Below are 19831 nucleotides of genomic sequence, written 5' to 3' on the forward strand. Positions count from 1 at the left end.
TTTTCATGTATTGTTGTTTAATGTGTTTGAGTGTTATAGAAATACGTGTCAAGTGTTTTTGGTGTTTAAACACCGACACCAAACATCCCCTAGGAGCTATGGCAAAAGTTGTAGAGAACTTTGTTTGCATACGTCGGGGGCATGAAGTATCTTCTTATGTGGTAAATAGTATCAAGTATCAACCACCACGCACCCTTATAAGTGGAATGTTACCTCTCCATATGTAAAATATTAGTTTAGGGAGACAGGTTTGAGCTGCAGGCTGCAGCAACATATTATGCTCCGTTTGTTTATATGAAAAATATTTTGTCAAGAGAGTTTTTCATGTTTCTTGTGTTTGGTAGCATAAAAAAAGGTCAAAGGAAAATTATATTTGGCTAACGAAAAACCCTATTAAAAATATGATTTATTTTTTATAGATTGTTTTTTGTTAAAATTTTTTCAAAAAACAATTTTATCTCACATCAAACTAAATAAAAGAAGTTAAAAGACAATATAAAAACTAATAAAAACAACTCTATTTCATTTTGAGATTACTAAAAAATATAGAAAAATGAAATAGTTTTCTAAAATACATTTTTTTTAAATGACTTATTTTTAGAAAAACATTGACATCGAACAAATGGAGTATATATTTTTAACAACCTAAAAAAAAAAAAAAACAACCACATAGCACTTGGGAGCTGAGCATGCAGAACGACGTGGCGTTTTACCTCTAGAGTAAAACCACGACACGGTGTTTATTTTCCTCTTCTCCATCTCTCCCTTCTGCTCCAATTTCCAAAACCCCAATATCATCACTAAGCAAAAACCCTAATTTACAGAGACAAAAAAGAGAGTGAAAGTAGCAAAGACAGAGAGATACAGAAAATTGAGCAATGAGCGAAACGGAGTCCTTAGATTCTCTTCCTCCAACAAAACCCCTAGAATTAGAGAAGGGGCTCACTCTCGTGCCGCGCGTGAAGCTCAACTTCACAATCTACCCAAACCCAACAACAGCCGCCATGACAATGAGCAAGCCAATCAACGAGTGGAAGCTAAAGCTAGCTCTACTTGACTTCTTCAAGTCCTCTCTCACTGTCCCAATCACCGTTCCCGAAGATGACCTCCAGATCCAACGGCTCGGAGACCTCAAGAAGCGGAAGCGCGATGATCCAGTGGCTCAAGGTTCTCTCGCAATTCGAGACCTAGGGTTTCTCAGCAAGACCAGAATAAACAGCGAAGAAGAAGAAGAAAAAGATGTGAAAGTTTTGGAGGAGAAGTACTTGGATTGGAGAAAATACTTGCTGGAAAAAATGGACGGGTTGGACTTGAACCTTGAAGGTGTTAAGTACAAGCTAAACGTCGCCGTTCCGGCTTCTGATGATTTCGAAGCTATGAAGAAAGCTTGGGAGGATTTTTACGCTTTTCGAAATCGCGGTTTGTCTTTTGAATTTGCTTTACTTGATTTTTTTTGCCCATTACGTTGTTTTTGCAAAACATATTGGAACATGTAGAAAAACAATGGAACTCGAGTTTTAGAGACTTTGAGTTCTTCACATTGGAGACTCGAGTTCCAAATGAGGTCACATAACTAATATGTTTCGAGTTTGGCCACAAATATGTTTGCAAAAACAGCATAATTGGCAAAAACCCCTTACTTTACTTATACAAAAAATATTGATATGTATTTTTTTTGGTTGGCAGGGTATTCAAGGGGTGGGAAGCAAGAGCCGGATACGATTATAATGAGAGGTGTTCCGTCTCGGTGGTTTGCGGAGCCATTGGTTTCTTCGAAGCCTTCCATGTTGGTTACACATTCCATTTTTTCTAGACTTGGAAATATAAGGTATCATTATTTATGCGGCCTATAAATATGCTTATTTGTACTAGTTCATAAACCTTTTGTTATGTTGTTATTGTCCTCTTGAAGTCGTATAAAATTAGTTTGTGATATTGCTAAAATTATTGAAATGTTAGAACTTTTCAAAGTATTAGCCGAGACCCGAGTGTTGCTTCCCAAGTTTCTTTCATTTGAATTTTCCTAATTTGTATAAAATTAGTTGGTGATGTTGCTAAGATTACTGAAAGGTTAGAACTTCAAAATATTAGCCGAGACCCGAGTGATGCTTTTCAAGTTTTTTTCTTTCAAATTTTCCTAATTTGTGTAAAATTAGTTGGTGATTTTGCTAAGATTACTGAAAGGTTAGAACTTCAAAGTATTAGCTGAGACCCGAGTGATGCTTCCAAGTTTCTTTAATTCAAATTTTCATAATTTGGTGGAAAAGGTTTGTTAGTGAAAAAGAACAATGGACATGATATAGTTCTGGTTGGAATTTTAGACATATTAAGGAAAAGGTGACATTGAAAACTAAAAAGGTTTCATGTTGAATACCTTTGACCCTTCCTAATAATATTTCTCTTGCTTATAAGAAAAAAAAGGGATTAAAGAAAATATAGAAGATTAAAGTGCCTGTGTTGGGGGTTACGTTCCGAAAGTTGTAAATATGACTTTGTTGTTTTTGTATATCTATGTTCTTATATTTGTATGTGGCTATTATATAACTTCATTCTGTATGGTAGTTTTCATTGCCCATTGCCAATAAAACATACCTTTTGGTGTCAGCAATGTAATGGAATTAGCTGATTATGCATCTTCCTTCTTGTTGATACTTTAACTTGCTTTATGTAGGGATCTTAATGTTTCAGAGGACAATGATCTAGGTAAGGAAGCAGAGGAAACTATGAGCGTAGTTTCGGGTCTTAATTGTAAGATTGTAGTTCAGTTCGAGAAGCACAGTGACTTCTATAATGCTCTGAAGGTGTTATGCGGCCGCTCCTTACAGAAGGTAGGACCTTGGTGTCTCTTTAAATTTTGTCAAAATTATCTACCATATTCGATCTATAATAATGAATCACTGAAGAGTAAATACCAGTCTTTTACTTATTTGCCATCGTGCATTTGAATCTTAAACCTGATGGATGAGTTTTTAAGCATGAAAGGCAGGTATTAGGGCATTGGATGTCCTTGGAACACCAATATGTGTGTCTTTTTCCTGTGCTTCTCATTAAAAGGAGTAGCATGGAATTGGATAATCTTAGATTCGTTGAATACTCTGTTTAAACCATGTGGATCTCTTACCCACACGAGCATAAGATAAGATGCTTATTGATGTTTGATTGACATTAGATACTCAAGTGTCATATGTTGAATTGTTAACTCGTTTTGACTTACACATCGCCACCCATTTTTGAGCTAACCTCGATAGATTCACACTTAATATCTATGTATCATCTTCCTCATCTGTAGACAATTTAAGGGGGAACTTGTCCAAGTTTGCCATTCATTAGCTTGGTCAGTTTGAATGTACATTTTAAGTGTGTGCCTAATCAGATAGTTCGAAAAGGTTGCATGCATTCAAATAAAGATGCAGACAGAAAGGAAGCTGGGGAAGAGATACCTAGACTAAATTGTCTGTTAGTTCATTCTTGAACCTATTTTCTCATTGATTACTAAATATTGCTTGCTGTTGAACAGCAAGGAGCTCGCTTGAAGGCTGATTATGAGGTTACCTGGGACAAGGATATCTTTTTCCGAAATTCAAGAAGTAACACACAGGACAGGACTAGTAGAATGCCAGAAATGGCAGTAGGAAATTACAGAAGTGAAGCTCCTAGACGTCAACAACAAAATACTTGCTTCAGTCCTGACGACGCACGCCGTAAGAGATTTAAGGTTAGGAACTAAGTACTTGAAATGACAATACTATAACTAGTTAAAAGGACGTTCTTGTGTTTTGTAGACCATCTCCTCTAGGATCAGTTTATATTTGGTTCACTGGCCAAATCTCTAAATGATACCAGTATATGTTACTTTTTATCTATGTACTTCCTTTTGCTGTTTTTCTTTAACACTTATTTGAGCTTTTGTGCATTGCAGGATTAGGGAATGTGATGCCCAAGTCGATATTGTTCCATACATGGCTTACAGTTTGAGAAGCGAATTCATTCTTTTTGCTAATTTTGATGATAAAATCTAGCCCAGTATGTATAACAATTTATAGTCTGATATTTTCAGCTACTGTAACAAAGTTTCAGTAAATAAAGACCACTTTGCTGCTATTGTACATTCTTGTTGTTGTTGTTTTTTCTTCTCCCTGGTCCTAATCTCCTGCGATGGTAAAAAAATTTGGCCTGCTGGTCGTGAACTCATGATTGGCAGTGGTGTTTAAAAGCAAACTGAAATAGTTTATATATCCTTGAGAGAGAGGGAGAGGCTGGAACTAGTTGGATGGAGTCGATAAAAAATATAGGTGAAAAAAGATCCCTATCCAAGCCGTGTTTGCATCTTTCTTCACAGGACTTCCTTATGAATGCATCTAAACTAGCACACTCACTAGAAGGAATTCTAACAAAGTGAGTTAACCCGGTGCCACCAACCATTTGGATGCTACCCTGAAGGTATTTGATACTTGTGTCAATGAACAAAAGAAATTACCAAACTTGAACAAACTTATATTGGGTTTAAACCAAAAGAATAAAAAATAAAAACTCAAAAAGTACTTTTATTGGCGTCATTCATTTTTGCATATGCAATTATCATGTGAATTTTTTATGAGACCAAAAATGTACCCAAAAAAGGGGCAGGGACACAACAGAGTACAGACTACGCTAATCAAATAGCTAACTGATGGAGCTAGCTTGTTTTGATTATTCATATCAATTTATTCTCAAGAACCAAAACTGGGTCCAAGTCCCATAGTAAGTCCATATCGTTTTTGAGTGCGTGATAGACAAGCCCATGTCTGGCCATTTATGATCTATTCGGGAGTGTGTATGCCTAGAACAACATACCTCCCCAGTGGCTTAGTATTGCCTTGGGAAGTATCGCTGTTAGACGATCTTTTGGAGGCAGAAATCAGTTCCAATGCCACTACCACTGTTTCTAATGGGATATATTCCATGTCAGGAATAATCACATTGGACCCCACCCACATGAGTGAGACTAAAATGCAATCATGAAACCCCCACAAACCTCAAGCTATAAATAGGAGAAAGGAGGAGCTAATATCATCAAGAGAGAGAGTTACCGAGAGAGGAGAGTGAGAGAATTCGTGAGGGTTTAGGGGTGCCATTGGGTCATTTGGCTAGGAACTACCCTTAGTAGGAAACACTAAGCCCACTAATACAAGTAAATTGTAAGTCCAATTCTAAGCCTGGCCCATCAAGTAGCCATTGGGCTCGCACACACACATATATATATATATATATATATATATTTATAGTTATGTTAGAATAATAATTAAATGATTAAATCAATCATTTTTTAAGAGTTTAAGTTTTTAGGACAAATTGTTGTTTATCATGATATCAAAGAAATTGATCATGAGTTCAAACATTATTTTCACTCTACCTTCTATCTAAAAAGTTAAAAATGTCATTCGCAATGTCATACTTATTAAAAGATAGTCTAATTAGAAATAGGAAAAAAAAAGTCTAACTATGCACACGAGAAGGAATGTTAAAATAATGCTTAAATTTACTTGTTCCTTATAATTAGTTAAGCAATTAGTACAAGTCATGTTCCAAAAAATCAAGAGTTGTGCATCATTCCTCTCTCATCTCTCTTACTCTCATGAGCTTCACTCACACCACTTCTCTCATACCACTTCAATACAAATGGTTCCTTCATCACACTCTACCTTACCTCTTTTTTTTTTTTTTGGATTAATTACCATGCCTTAGTGTGCATTGAATCTTGATTATAAGTCAGCTTATTGTCTTTTTTTTAAAATACTATTTTTGGGTTCTAAGTGAGTCTTCTACTTATTTTATTTAGTTTTTACTTTTTATTTATAGTATTTTTAGCAAATTAAGTTTTCAGCAAACAAGTAGATAAGTTGTTCTCAATTAAGTTAGTTTGGTTCAGTTTTATGATTTTAGGTATTTTGAAAACTTGCTTTTATAAGTGTTTTGCAATTGCAACTCAAAAAGGGTGCAATACAAAAATGCCTAAAATCACAACAATAAGACTGTTAAGTGCAATTTTGAAAACTTACCAAACTTCAAAATATGCGTTTATAGAATGCAAGCCCCACCCGCCCCTAATTCTTAAGTCACATGTTAATAATACCACAATACTACTTATCCTATCCCAGTTTGTCTGTCTTCTATTCCATTTTGGGATGTCTCAAAATATTATCCTGTTTCTAAAAGTAAAAGTTATTAGTTTACTAATGTTCCTATTATACCTATACTTTATTTTCAAAACTATTTGAAAAGAAAACTAACAAATATTTAAAAAATCAATCTAATTGGGGCACCTTTTTAGTTGTTTCATTAAGAACAACTCTTTAAAAAAAAAAACTAATAAATTTATTTAAGGATAGTTTTGTAAATTTATACATTTTTATAAGATAATAAATGTTATTTCTTAAAAAAATTTAACTTTTCAAATAGGATAAACAAATTAAGAGTGAGTAATAATTTTCTTTAAGATAAGACATTGGCTGGGTTTTGGATCCAGCTTTTTGCGTTTGCGTTTGCGTTTACGTTTCTTCACTTTTTTTTTTTTTTTTTCCCAGCTGCTGTGCACTCATTTAGGGAACAACGGCTACTGTTCATGTGAACAGTAGCCGACAATTGTTGACTTTTTAGTGTTTTTATTAGTTCTGTGGGTCCCGTGAACAGTATACGGGACCCACAAATCTCACTTTTGAGTAATTCTTTTATTAAAATTGGATCCCACAATACTATTCACACATTTAAAAATTATTTTGTTACAGTATTTTCAGTTTTCAGTTTTCAATTTCAGCAAAATAAGTTATATCCAAACAGACCATTATGACATGCTCACTGCTCACGAGCAAAGCAAAACATGACGAGATGCCTACGGCTCAGAATATCCCATATCGGTTGAAAATACTACAGGACATTCTTTGGTAATTTATAAATACCCCCAAGCATAAATGGGCCGAAGTTTAGATTTTCCTTAGTAAAGTTAAATTGGGCCACATACTAGAAATAACACAGCCCCTATTCGGGAACGCACAGTCTCACCGACCTGTGTTTCTGGAAGGCTCTAGGACTTGCGCCACTCTCTATATCCACTAATCTTTTCCCCTCCTGCACTTAACCAAGCGATCTCTCTCTCTAACAAACACACTGTCTCTCTCTCATTAGTCATTTCAACCATGAAACGTAGTTTAACCGAAGACGTTGCCGCCGTCAACGTCACAAGCTCCGCCGTGAAACCCGTCTTCCTAACCAGAGCGGAACGCGAAGCCTTAGCCCTAAAACGCCGTCAAAAAGAAGCCGATGAAATCAACAAAAGCCGTCAAGGCCTCCTCTCCTCCGCTTCCAACAACCACAGCCACAGCCACAACAACCACCACAACAGCAACGATTTCAATAAACCCTCCGATTCCGATCGCCACCGCGATCGCGATCGCGACCGTGACCGTGACCGCGACCGCGATCGTGATCGTGACCGTGACCGTGATCGTGACAGGCGCGACCGTGACCGTGACAGAGACCGGGAACGAGACCGAGATCGGCGCGATAGAGACCGTGAGCGCGAAGAGGATGTTAAGTCTCGCGAGCGTGCGCGGTTGGAGAAATTGGCGGAGCGAGAGCGTGAGAAAGAGCTCGAATCCATTAAAGAGCAGTACTTAGGGTCGAAGAAGCCTAAGAAGCGAGTTATCAAACCTAGCGAGAAATTCAGATTCTCGTTCGATTGGGAGAACACGGAGGACACTTCTCGTGACATGAATGCACTGTACCAAAACCCTCACGAGGCTCAGCTCTTGTTCGGACGAGGCTTCCGTGCCGGCGTCGATCGCCGCGAGCAGAAGAAGCTCGCCGCCAAGAACGAGAAGGAGATGCGCGAGGAGATTCGCCGGAAGGATGGGGTGGAGGAGAGGCCAGAGGAGGCTGCGGCTCAGAAACTCAAAGAGCAAGCTGCTGAAAAGTACGACCCGTACGACATGAGAGTCGATAGACACTGGAGTGAGAAGAAGCTCGAGGAAATGGCGGAGAGAGATTGGAGGATTTTCAGAGAGGATTTCAATATCTCCTATAAGGGTTCGAAGATTCCTCGCCCTATGAGGGCTTGGGAAGAGAGCAAATTGAGTCAAGAGCTGTTGAAGGCAGTCGAAACAGCCGGGTACAAGAAGCCTTCGCCTATTCAAATGGCGGCTATTCCACTCGGTCTGCAACAGCGTGACGTGATTGGGATTGCTGAAACTGGTTCTGGTAAGACTGCTGCTTTTGTTCTTCCTATGCTTACTTACATTACTAGGCTACCTCCAATGAGTGAAGAGAACGAGGCCGAGGGGCCTTATGCCGTTGTAATGGCACCCACTCGTGAGCTTGCTCAACAGATTGAGGAAGAAACTAATAAGTTTGCTAAGCATTTGGGGATCAAAGTGGTCTCAATTGTTGGTGGGCAGTCCATTGAGGAACAAGGGTTTAGGATTAGGCAAGGGTGTGAGGTTGTCATTGCTACGCCAGGGCGTTTGATTGATTGTTTGGAGAGGCGTTACGCGGTTCTCAATCAGTGTAATTATGTTGTTCTTGATGAGGCTGATCGTATGATAGATATGGGATTTGAGCCACAGGTTATGGGTGTGTTGGATGCAATGCCTTCTAGTAATTTGAAACCCGAAAATGAAGATGAAGAGCTTGATGAGAAGAAGATTTATAGAACCACTTATATGTTTAGTGCCACCATGCCGCCTGCAGTGGAGCGCCTTGCTAGAAAGTATTTGAGGAATCCTGTTGTGGTAACTATAGGCACTGCTGGAAAGACCACCGACTTGATATCCCAACATGTGATGATGGTTAAGGAATCGGAGAAGTTTTCTAGGTTACAGAGATTGCTTGACGAACTTGGTGATAGGACTGCAATTGTGTTTGTTAACACTAAGAAGAATGCAGATAATGTTGCTAAGAACTTGGATAAGGCAGGCTATCGTGTTACAACCTTACATGGTGGAAAGTCGCAGGAGCAGAGGGAAATTAGTCTTGAGGGTTTTAGGACGAAGAGATACAATGTCCTTGTTGCCACTGATGTTGCGGGGCGTGGTATTGACATACCTGATGTCGCCCATGTCATTAATTTTGATATGCCTGGGAGTATTGACATGTACACGCATCGTATTGGACGAACAGGACGTGCAGGCAAGACGGGTGTGGCCACTACATTCTTGACTCTTTCAGACTCTGATGTCTTTTATGATCTCAAGCAGATGCTTATCCAGAGTAACAGTAGTGTTCCTAATGAACTTGCAAGACACGAGGCTTCCAAATTCAAGCCAGGTTCAGTTCCTGATAGACCACCAAGACGCAATGACACTGTTTTTGCCCATTGAGAAGTTTGAAAGACACTTTTAGGTGAAGTCTCCATGTCAGTTGTGCCATATGACAGTTTTTAGTAGCTGAAACTTAGCGATTCAGGTAAGGAACTGCAATAGATCATTTGATGGGAATAGGATTTTTGGGACCTGATTGTTAAGACCTTCTTCCTTGAAGGGGGAATTGATGTCATTACATTTTCCTGCTGTAAGATATTTGCTCTTCTGCTGATTATTTATTGTTGGAATATTTTCACGATGATATCAGTTGAGAATGCTGTATTTGATCTCTGATTTTATTTCAATTGTAGATTTGTTTATGTCTGCTTCTTCTTACTTTGATTGGTAGGTATTCATTGGTAGTTGTTTTTTTTTTTTTATCATGTTTAATTGTCTGTCACATATTGCCATCTTACACTTTGTGTCGCATTATACTTGACTGTGTTTTTTATGTATTGACATTGATAATATGGTAAATTGAGGGTTATGGTATTATTGTAACTATGCACCTCCATAAGTGAAGATTTATGAGAGGCTTGAATTACTAACGCAATATCAACCGTATAGACACTAAAAAGCAGGTTTTTATGACAAATACATGGGTTATAAGTCTATCAGTCTGACACAGTTTAATGTTTATCAATGGAACTCCTCTAGATGTGTTATACAACAGGAGGTGTTAGACATGGTGGTTTCAGCTCATTTATATCATACTACAGCTGAAATTTTGATAAATATTTTGTTCATATTACCAATCACAAAAAAAAGAACAGAAAAAATGAAGAAGTTCATGCTGTCTAATAGTCATAATAGGTTGCTCAAAAAGGAAAAATAATGAAATCAATAGAGGAAGACTCTTCTAGTTCTTACCAATATTTTTTCCCCTAGTTTTTCTTCTGCTGTTTTTTTTTTTTTTTTTTTTTTTTGGGGGGGGGGGGGGAATAAACACATGCTTTATCAGTTTTCGAAATAGATTTTATGTTTGTTGAACAAAGTTGAAGAAAGCCATGTTATGACCAAATGACTGAAAAGAATGAGCTCTGAAGATTATAGAGAAGGGTGTATTTGAAGATTGTTTGTCAGTCAAGGTCATGTGGTATTTAGTGGCAATTCAACTTTAGTTTGTAGAACCCCTAGCATTTCTGGCAGGTGAAGGATATAAAGGAAAAAACACATGTCTATTATGGTCTGATGAAGATTTTTAGGTATGAAATTAGTTACTGATCTTTTTGTTACCTAGGTATAAGACTAGCATTAGAGTCGTGGGGTAAGCAGGTCTTGTTCCTCCATTAAAAAAGGAAAAAAAAAACTAGGTATAGTTCTAAATCAGAATTTCTTGTCCTGGAAAGAAAGCTATGCTTCTTAATCTACTTTTTCTATACTTGTGTGTCCTAAGAGTATGTCCCTTTTTGTACATTTTAATCAAATAAATCACATTATTTCTTTTAAAAAAAAGGAACCACTTTAGATATTAGAGACTTTAGAGTTTCTTCATTCCAGTGGATTTTACTGTTTTAAAAAACAACTGAAATGTGGAAACACAATTTAGATATATTTAGTTGTTTCTTCAAACTTAGTGCATTGACACCATCCCCCAATATTTTGACGCATGTTGAAATAAACCAAATCGAGTATGACTAATTTTACTAACTTCTTAATTGCATTGATTTGTATGGTTTTGCAAATTTGGAACTTAAACCATTAGTATTTATGTTAGCAAGCTCGTATAGTTGTATATCTAGAACAAATAACAACAATAACAAAGCTTCTGTTCCAAAACTTTGAAGATGGTATGAATTCTCAAAAATCATAACAAACAAATTGTGGACAGACATGAACGCTTCTATGCCATTCTATCCTATCCAAAATTATATCCCATCACCTCTGTAAATAACGTACCTTTTAATTACTTTACCATTTTTTTAGGCTTTCCTCTAGCTCTTTTTGTTCCCTTAATTTGAATCGAATCACTTTTCATTTATCCCAAAATTGAAGCTCTGTGTGGTGGAAGGAAAACTATGTTTCTCTTGATGGGTAGAATTACTTGAATGATGTCAATTCTCACCAATTCCTCAAAAGTAATATGTATCCTTGTTTTAGATAGTGTTGTTAAGACTAATTTTTGTATCCTATTTTCCTCTCTGCTTTTGTAGTTGTTTCTATTATTGCTAGTGCAATGCCTCAGTGGTACCAATGGTATTGGAGCCACCAGCTGAATTTACTGTTGTGGGATCAATATAATGGCTTCAAAAAAAAATGTCAACATATCAAATTCACTGTAAATTCGCACTGGCTGTGTTTTCTGTTTTGGTCGCACTAAGATGATGAATTCACAACTGCCCAATCAGCGTGGAAGTCGAAACTAAATGTTCCATCTCCATCACTCCATGCACTGTCTCCAGTAAAAACAGGACTTTTTGGTATGTTGTCCTATTGAGGTTTTTTTTTTTTTTTTTTTTTTCTCCTTTATCAAGGGAAGGTGCTGAAGTTGAGTCTTAGATGTTTAAATTTTGTCGTTTGATATTTCCCTTTCCTTATTCTCTATCCCTTTGCCTTTTCTTTCTCCTATACGTTACATTTTTGTGTTGCTATCCTGCTGTGTTGTTGTTGAATGAAAAGTGTGAAAATATTGAATTTGGCTTATTACTATGGCTCATTCATCCCATAACTATGGATCTTGAACCCAAAACCTCTCCATTCATCCCATTACTATGGTTCACTGGTTGTAATTTTCCCTTTTCATCTACTGGACTGATGCTGTTGCCCCCGTCGGAACACATACTGCTGGGGTTGGGAGATTTATTTTCTACTAGCAGCTTGTAATGCTATAGGTATATGCAATTGGTTGCTTACTAAAGAAAAAAATTTGTAGCAATTGGTTGTCAGAATTGGACAATTATTTGCTACTAGAAATATAGGAAACAATGTATTCACAGGCATTTGCACTGTTGCCGTAACACCATTCTGATTTCTGAACATCAATTTTTGTCCTCTACAACTGGCTTTATCATCCTCTCGAACGAGTAAGCGTGCAATGAGTATTTTTGTGATTATATTATATTCATTTCTTTTTTCTTCGTTTAGAATAACAAACTTCCTACAATAATTGCTTGCTTACTTTGGTCTTCAAGATTTGACGCTAGTTGGTATATGCAAACTAACTTTAATATATGCGGTTGTGTGGCCAAGAGATCTGGAAAGGTATCAGCTTCAAGGGAAAAGATCCTTGCCAACATTTCAATAGCTCATACACTTATTTGGACATAATATAATTTCACATAACTCTCAATCGCAACCAAATTTCATGTCTACTACTAACTTCATAATTGAGAAGTGCTTCACACAAGCAACTAATTAAGTAGGACTGTAGGAGAAACAGGTTAAGATGATTGCCAAATTGTTTATTAAAAAAAAAAAGATGAGGCCAAATTAACTACTTCATTTTTTGACAACTTATCCAATAGTAAGGAAGCCCATTTGTTCAATGACACAGGGAGATTTAAAATCACTTTATAAGATAAATAAAGACCCGAAACACAAGTGTCACATTAAAAAAAAAAAAACGTATTTCAGACGTCAATGGAACATAGAATAATAACTATGTACTTGAAGATTCAGCTGATTAAAAAAAAAAAAAAAAAAGAAGAGCATTTTGGCATGTTGCTAGGTCATTAACAAAAAAATAGAAATTAAAAAAATTACTAGAATATATATCAATGCTGCTAGGTCATTAACATGCGTGGTTGTTTATGCATCATCATGAACATTTAAAATTTTTTATAATGCTGTGAGTTCTAGTTAACTCAACTGGTAAAATTTCTGATGGTTGAATAAGAGATTTGAAGTTCAATTATCACCTACACCAAAAACTTATTGTTGTCTTAGCCTAATAATAAAAAATTATCATTAGAAGCGAACGTTATAGGTTGAAAATATTTCTAAAAAAAATAATAATGCTAGAGAGTGAGAATAATAAAATAGCACCCAAAGAGAAAATTTTACAAATTATTATAATTAAAAAAAAAAAAAAGTCCATCGTGCTACTCCATCACCACAAACGCTGCTAAACTTCACCCCCAAAATTGACACCTATAATATCAAAAACATTTATAAGAGGTAAAAAAAATAGGACCTACTATCAGCCAAAACTTTGTTTGTCTAATCAAGTAATATTCTTAAGTATTTATAAAGCAAGAAAAAAAAAAAAAAAAAACTCACGAATTGGAATAGAAATTGGAGAATGCACTTCAATTTTGGGTGTGAAGTCATATGAGATTAGAATACATAGAATAAAAAAACTTATGACAGTAACAGATGTGGGAGGTTTTATTTAGAACACTGATTCAATCAAATTGTGCCGATAACGGTTATTAAATATGGGGTTCACAAAATTGTACTATTTTTTATAAAATTTGAATTTGAAATAAGAAAAATGATGGGTGGGGACATTTTTTTTCTTTTTGGACTAAACCTTATATATATATATATATATATATATTTGATGAACAGAATAAACCTTATATATATATATATATATATAAATTTGTGTATAGATATATTGCAAGCTGTTCAAAGTTCAAACTAATAAATTTGGTTGGACAAAATTTAAATACATCATAGGTACCCCGTTTAAAATTTAAACACCTGTCTAATTAGAAAACTTAGCTAAAGGGTACTTTAAGACCGTCTCTTTTCTTCCTTTTTTTTTAATTCTCTTTTTCTTGTTCTTTTTCCTTTCTTTTTTTCACCTTCTCTTTCAGATCTCTCATTCATTCTTTTGAAAAAGCGAGAAAAGTTTTGTTAAAAAGAAAAAAGTGAGAGAAGCAAAAAGCTTTGAACAATCAAAGGCTTTGCACAATTTCACGCTGCTGTGTTTGAAGTAAGGGGAACCAAAGGATTTTAGGTGCATGAGGACGAGTTTAACCCCAAGGGGTGTGGCACATTGGTCAGGCGTACTCTGGGATGAGCCGTGAAACCTGAATGTCTTGGGTTTGAGCAGCCATGTGTGCATTCACTCCCTTGGGGCCATTGGACTAGGGAAATTTATAACTTGTTTGGATGGATAGAGAGTAGAGAGGAGTAGAGTAAACAGAGGGAGAGTAAGTTAAATTACCTTATTTGAATATTTTTTAAGGGTGAAGGAGGAGGGGTTTAGAGGGATTTAGAAGGGTTCTAACTTCTTCTAACTAAGGGTGGCAAAATTGGACATGACTCGTGAACTCGACATGACACGACATGAAATTAGTAAGTTATGGGTTGAGACTTAATGAGTTCGTGTCATATTCGGGTTGACATGACTAACCCGTTTAATAAATGGGTTGGGTTAGTGTTCAACATATAGAACTCGTTTAACCCGTTTGACTTGTTTAATTAAATAACATTTTACTAATATGCCATTCAAACTCTAGGTATATAAACTTATTAGTTGTTGTGGTTTATTTTCTTTAACATATTGTGATTAATTGTTTGTGATATTAGGATATACTTTAATTTTAAATGATTATTTGTGATGCAATTACTCATTAGTTATGAATTTTATATTAAAAATATTTATTTGTTTGTTTTTTCATATTTTTTTTCTTCATTTTGATAAAATCTGATAAACAGGTTGACATGACTGACCTGTTTAATAAATGGGTCGTGTTAGGGTTGATGAATCTTGACTCATTTAATAAACATGTTGGGTTAGTGTTAACCTATATAGTCGAATATTCATGAGTTGACATGAACGAACCCGACATGTGAACACAAATTGCCACCCCTACTTCTAATCCCTCATTTTTAATTCACAAAATTTGAGAGATTTGAAGGGAGAGTAGAGTATAGAAATGCTTGACCAAATGCATTATCAAATTTACCCTAACCATATTAACAAAATTACAAGCTATGAAAATGCTAATTATTTCTCTCCCCCTTAATTTTAAAAACATCCAAATAAGGTGGAGATAGCCATTTCCCCCTACTTTCCTTTTTCTCCAAACTTCCAAACATAGCATTAATTGCCTCTTAACATACCCGAGGTGCATTTGCAGGAAACACCTTGTCGCTTGTGCACCCCAAGATTAGTCAAGGCTCTACTTTGGACACCTAGTGCCAATCAAAAAAAGAATACAAGTTTGAACGGCGCCGGAGAAGTGCCGACAACGGCAAATCAAAGATGCTGTAGAAGTGTAAAAAATGACAGATCAAGATCTCCAGTTCAAGAGCAAAGAGTTTGTCTCAGATTCATTTTTTTTCACCTTCTCTTTCAAAATCCTCTATTGTGCTTCTTGTGATTTTCTAAAAATAAAATAAAATAAAAGAAGAAGACGAAATTGAAAAGAGAATAAGATAATGAAATCGGAGAGGAACTCCTCTATCGTTGGCGGTAGAAGTGGGGCCGTGGAATCTAAGGATGAGAAGAATCAAAGAGATAATATGAATTACTCGTTGGAAGAAAAAAAATAAGCTGTTAACGCCATTAGTTGAGTTTTTAAGTTAGATTGGTGTCTAAATTTTAAACGGGGTATCTAAAGAATAGTACCTAAGTTGTGTCCAATTTGTTTCTATTGCTTTCCTCATTTTCTCTTCATGCTCTCAAATGTCCCATATTACTATTTTTAACAACATACACCACAAAAATAGAGCTACATTGATGATGCAATTGTTAAATTTTTAAGCAATTGAAATACAGTGATTTGCCATTTATGGTCTATTGTAGCACAAAAGTTATAAAAAATAATATTTTTATATTTATTACTTTTGTTTTTTCAATTAAAATAACTTCTCTCTCTCTCTCTCTCTTAGGGGTGTGTAGAAAACCCGTCAACCCGACTCGGGTTGGGTCGGTTTTTAGGGCTTGGTAAGTTGGGTTGGGTTACAAAATTTTTTTTAATAACAGGTCAGGTTAGGTTTGGGTCATAAAATTACAAACCCACCAAACCCGACCCGACCCACCCATATTTTAATATATGTTTAAAATATATTATATATTTAATAAATTAAAAAAAAAACCAGTTGTAGAGCACTTCCTCAGTTCCTACTATCATATATAATATAAAATCATATTAGTTCTTTTAATATATATTTAAATATATTATATAATTAATAAAAAAATTAAAAATTTTAGATATATTTTGTTTATAACTGAGTTAGGAACTCATATATATTTTGTTTATAAGTGAATTAGGATACTAATTCATTTATATTTTGTTTATCAACTCAGTTGGATACTTAAACATATTTTGTTTACAACTAAGTTGGAATATTAGTTTATATATTAATGTATATTTTGTTTATCAACTCAGGTGGCAAGTGTGATATATTTTCTGCTCAATTTAATAATAATAGTAATAAAAAAATTGTCCAACCCATGGGTTCAACCCAACCCGACCCGAGGGTTGGGTTGGACTTATGTGATAGGTTGGGTTGGATTGATTTTTTTTTGACCCACCATGGTGGGTTGGGTCAAAAAATCCCCTCAACCCGACCCAACCTGACCCATGTACACCCCTCTTCTCTCTTTCTCTCTTTCTGTTTTCTTATTTCTTCACATTGACTCTCTCTCTTTCTTCCTCTCTCCAACCTTCTCTCTCTCACTTTAGTTCGTGGTTTCGGTTTGGTTTATGGTCCGATTTTCGGTTTTGCTTCTTTGTCCAATAGTATATTTGGTAATCTGATGGTGGAGCTTCAGTGGTCCGATCTATTATCGAATAGGATTTTTGTTGGTTCTTTGTGGGTCTTTTTTTAGCTGGTGGTGGTTATGCGATAGTGGGTTTGGTTTTGTGATTTGGTTTTAGGTTTATGATTTGGTTGTGATTTTGGTGATTGGGGGTTACGGTTATGGGTGGTGGTAACTATGACAGTGGTTGTTATGGCTATGGCGGTGGTTGAGTGGGTTTCATGGCTAGTGGGTTATGGTGGCTCGGTTTTTTTTTTTTTTTTTTTTTGTGGTGGTGGATGTGGGTTTGTTGGGTTGAGAAGGAAGAGGTGTGAGTGTGAGTTTGTTGGTGGAGAGAGAGAGAATAAATAATAAAGAAAGAATATTTAAAAGAAGTGGTAAAAGAAAATAGAATATTTGATATTTAATGTATTGTAAAATGACGATATTAAAATAGATAAAGTAGCTTTTTAAATTGCAAAAAACTAAAACTTTTAGTATCATCATAGTAAACACTCTAAGATACACAACTTTTTTTTTTAAGAATAATTTAATGATACAATGGGAGAGAGATTTTGAATCTGAATTCCATCTCTTCAATGGAAATGTCAAAATGTGCCAATCATTTGAGCAACGATACTCTTAATGAAGATGCACTACTTTTCAATTAAAAGTTTTAATGCTATAAGATCCACAGTAACAATATTTGAACTTAAAATATCTTGCACCCTAGTGATAATCATGACAAATCCTATTTATCAATCCATTTCCAATTGCTAATCACAAATATAAAAGATCCATTGTGCCCCCCACGACTCTTTCTCAATCTCTTCACTACATTTTCCTGCGAATATGCCCATTTAGCCTTAGCCGGTCATGCTACGTATATGAACAATTCAACCGGTCGTACTAGTAGATTTTTCGTTTTTCCAAGCATTCTTGTTTCTGTTTTTTCTGTTTTTTTTATTTTATTTTATTTTTTATTATTATTTTTTAAAATTCTCAAATAGTTGGATGTTTTTGAAACAGAATTTCTGCAACATTGCTTGGCAGACCAGTCGCGACGCCACCTATAGCGTAATAATGGCTTGACCAGAATCCTTTGATTCAAAAATCACAGCGTGACTTTAATATGCAATCCTTTTATTCCTTTAGGCTTTGTCATCATTCCCAATCCCACCCATTAATTCCTCTATCAACAATATATTAACTCTCTCTCATCTCATGTAGCATCAAAACTATTTTTGAAACCAAAATTTGTTGCGTAGATAATCAATCCACAATCGATGGATCACCACTAACTTTTCATTGAATATTTACAAACTCACAATATGCCAAACAAAGCAAGCACATATTACATATTTGATTTTCTAGACTAACTCAAAACCTTTTTTTTTTTTTTTGAGAAAACTAACTCAAAACTTAAATCATAAAAATGTACATTTGTGAGCGTGTAAAAAATGATTGGATTCACTCCCAAAAAAAAAAAATAATAATAAAAAACTAATTTACATCAATGAACATGATCACTAGTACACAAAAAAAGTGTACACTCTTCACAAGGATTTGCGTCGAATGCGATGTATTTGTGAAGTAGTTTCCAGAGACCCAGAAAAGGTTTTCTTATAATCTTTCATATTCTCATTCTCCCTCTTGTAATTCTCGCTGAATCTTCTTACATAATTCTTCTTCGTTGGTGCTGGATTTTTTGTACTTGAGCTGTCTTTTAAGATAGGGAATACATACCAAAAGATTGAGGTGCATATTACAGCAAAAGGTCGACCATACACAGCTAATGACAACAAGATCAAGATTATAATCACTGGCAAATAATAAGATGGTCGCTTCCATTTATCCAACTTCACGTTCCATGAAAAGCTCTTCTTCTTGTTCTCTGTTTTTTCATTTGATAATTCCAATTTTGGTTGCTCTTCTTCTTTCGAAGCAACTGGGGCCTCAACAATCTCATCCACAGCTTTTGAATTGGTCTGTGTGACGCTTACATGTTTGTTGTCTTTGCCTCCCTTACGGACCTTATTCAACTTCACCACAATTGGAACACAATCATTTGAGTTGGAGTAGACAAAGCGCACAAGAGAGATACCTTCAGCACCCATTTGTGTGTAAATCTTCTGTCTTTTCTCATCGAGATCAGTTAAAAGTTCAGAGAACTTATCAAGCCCACGTGTGGCATAGGGGTTCTTGCTACCCTTTCTTGATTTCTTTGTCGGTAATGAAGCAGATATGTTATTTTCTTTTTCTTCTTCTTCGTGAGGGAAAGAGCAGCTGCCACAGAGAAAGATACTATACATATCTGAAACCGGAGGAGGAGGAGTTTTGAGGAGTTTGGGGCTGATTTTAGGTGATTGATAGAGAGAAAAACAGGGGGCTCGCAGGTACTTAATGAAGGCCATGCCTTGTGGACCAGATCCAATCAATCTTTAGTCAAATTGTGAAATTGTCAAGTTTGAAAACTACTCCATAGAAACTTCCCCTCATGGATCTAGCTATTGTTTGACTTCTTGGAGAGGAAGCTTAGGCAAGTTCCCCATTTTTTTTATTTTTTTTTTCAAAAACTACTGGTACGTACAGGGAAAGATGTGTTTTTGAAAAGAAATGAGAGGTTAAATATACATGACTTGGACAAGGAGGCATTGAATAGTTCAATTTTAGACGGTAATAATGTAATACCAATGATTATTTATTCCTTTGATAAAAAAAAAAAAAAAATCATTATTAAATCACAAAACCGAACTCCCTTCTAGAAGGAGCTCTCAATCAATTGTTAGTTGACGAAACCGCAAGCGTTAGTTGGCTATGTGAACCTATGGAATTTCAGGAATCTATAAAACGAGGAATA

At 35.6% G+C, this 19831-nt stretch overlaps 3 protein-coding genes across 3 annotated transcripts; 2 read left to right on the top strand and 1 right to left on the bottom strand.

Annotated features, from left to right (window-relative positions):
* The first annotated feature begins 668 nt into the window (after positions 1-668).
* Positions 669-4101, top strand: LOC115969980 (A-kinase anchor protein 17A). Its single transcript, XM_031089622.1, has 5 exons — positions 669-1419; positions 1687-1828; positions 2672-2828; positions 3518-3715; positions 3920-4101. Exons 1-5 carry the CDS (start codon positions 879-881, stop codon positions 3923-3925), a joined length of 1044 nt encoding a protein of 347 aa, XP_030945482.1. The 5' UTR covers positions 669-878; the 3' UTR covers positions 3926-4101.
* A 2878-nt stretch (positions 4102-6979) lies between these two features.
* LOC115969979 (DEAD-box ATP-dependent RNA helicase 21-like) lies at positions 6980-11975 on the top strand. Its single transcript, XM_031089621.1, has 2 exons — positions 6980-9435; positions 11486-11975. Exon 1 carries the CDS (start codon positions 7173-7175, stop codon positions 9348-9350), a length of 2178 nt encoding a protein of 725 aa, XP_030945481.1. The 5' UTR covers positions 6980-7172; the 3' UTR covers positions 9351-9435; positions 11486-11975.
* Positions 11976-18384: 6409 nt separating this feature from the next.
* On the bottom strand, positions 18385-19568 carry LOC115972076. The gene has a single exon (XM_031092224.1). The coding sequence runs from the start codon at positions 19383-19385 to the stop codon at positions 18528-18530; it is 858 nt and encodes a 285-aa protein (XP_030948084.1). The 5' UTR covers positions 19386-19568; the 3' UTR covers positions 18385-18527.
* Between the last annotated feature and the right edge of the window lie 263 nt (positions 19569-19831).

This window comes from Quercus lobata, chromosome 12, assembly GCF_001633185.2.
Source record: "Quercus lobata isolate SW786 chromosome 12, ValleyOak3.0 Primary Assembly, whole genome shotgun sequence".
Classification (NCBI taxonomy): Eukaryota; Viridiplantae; Streptophyta; class Magnoliopsida; order Fagales; family Fagaceae; genus Quercus; species Quercus lobata.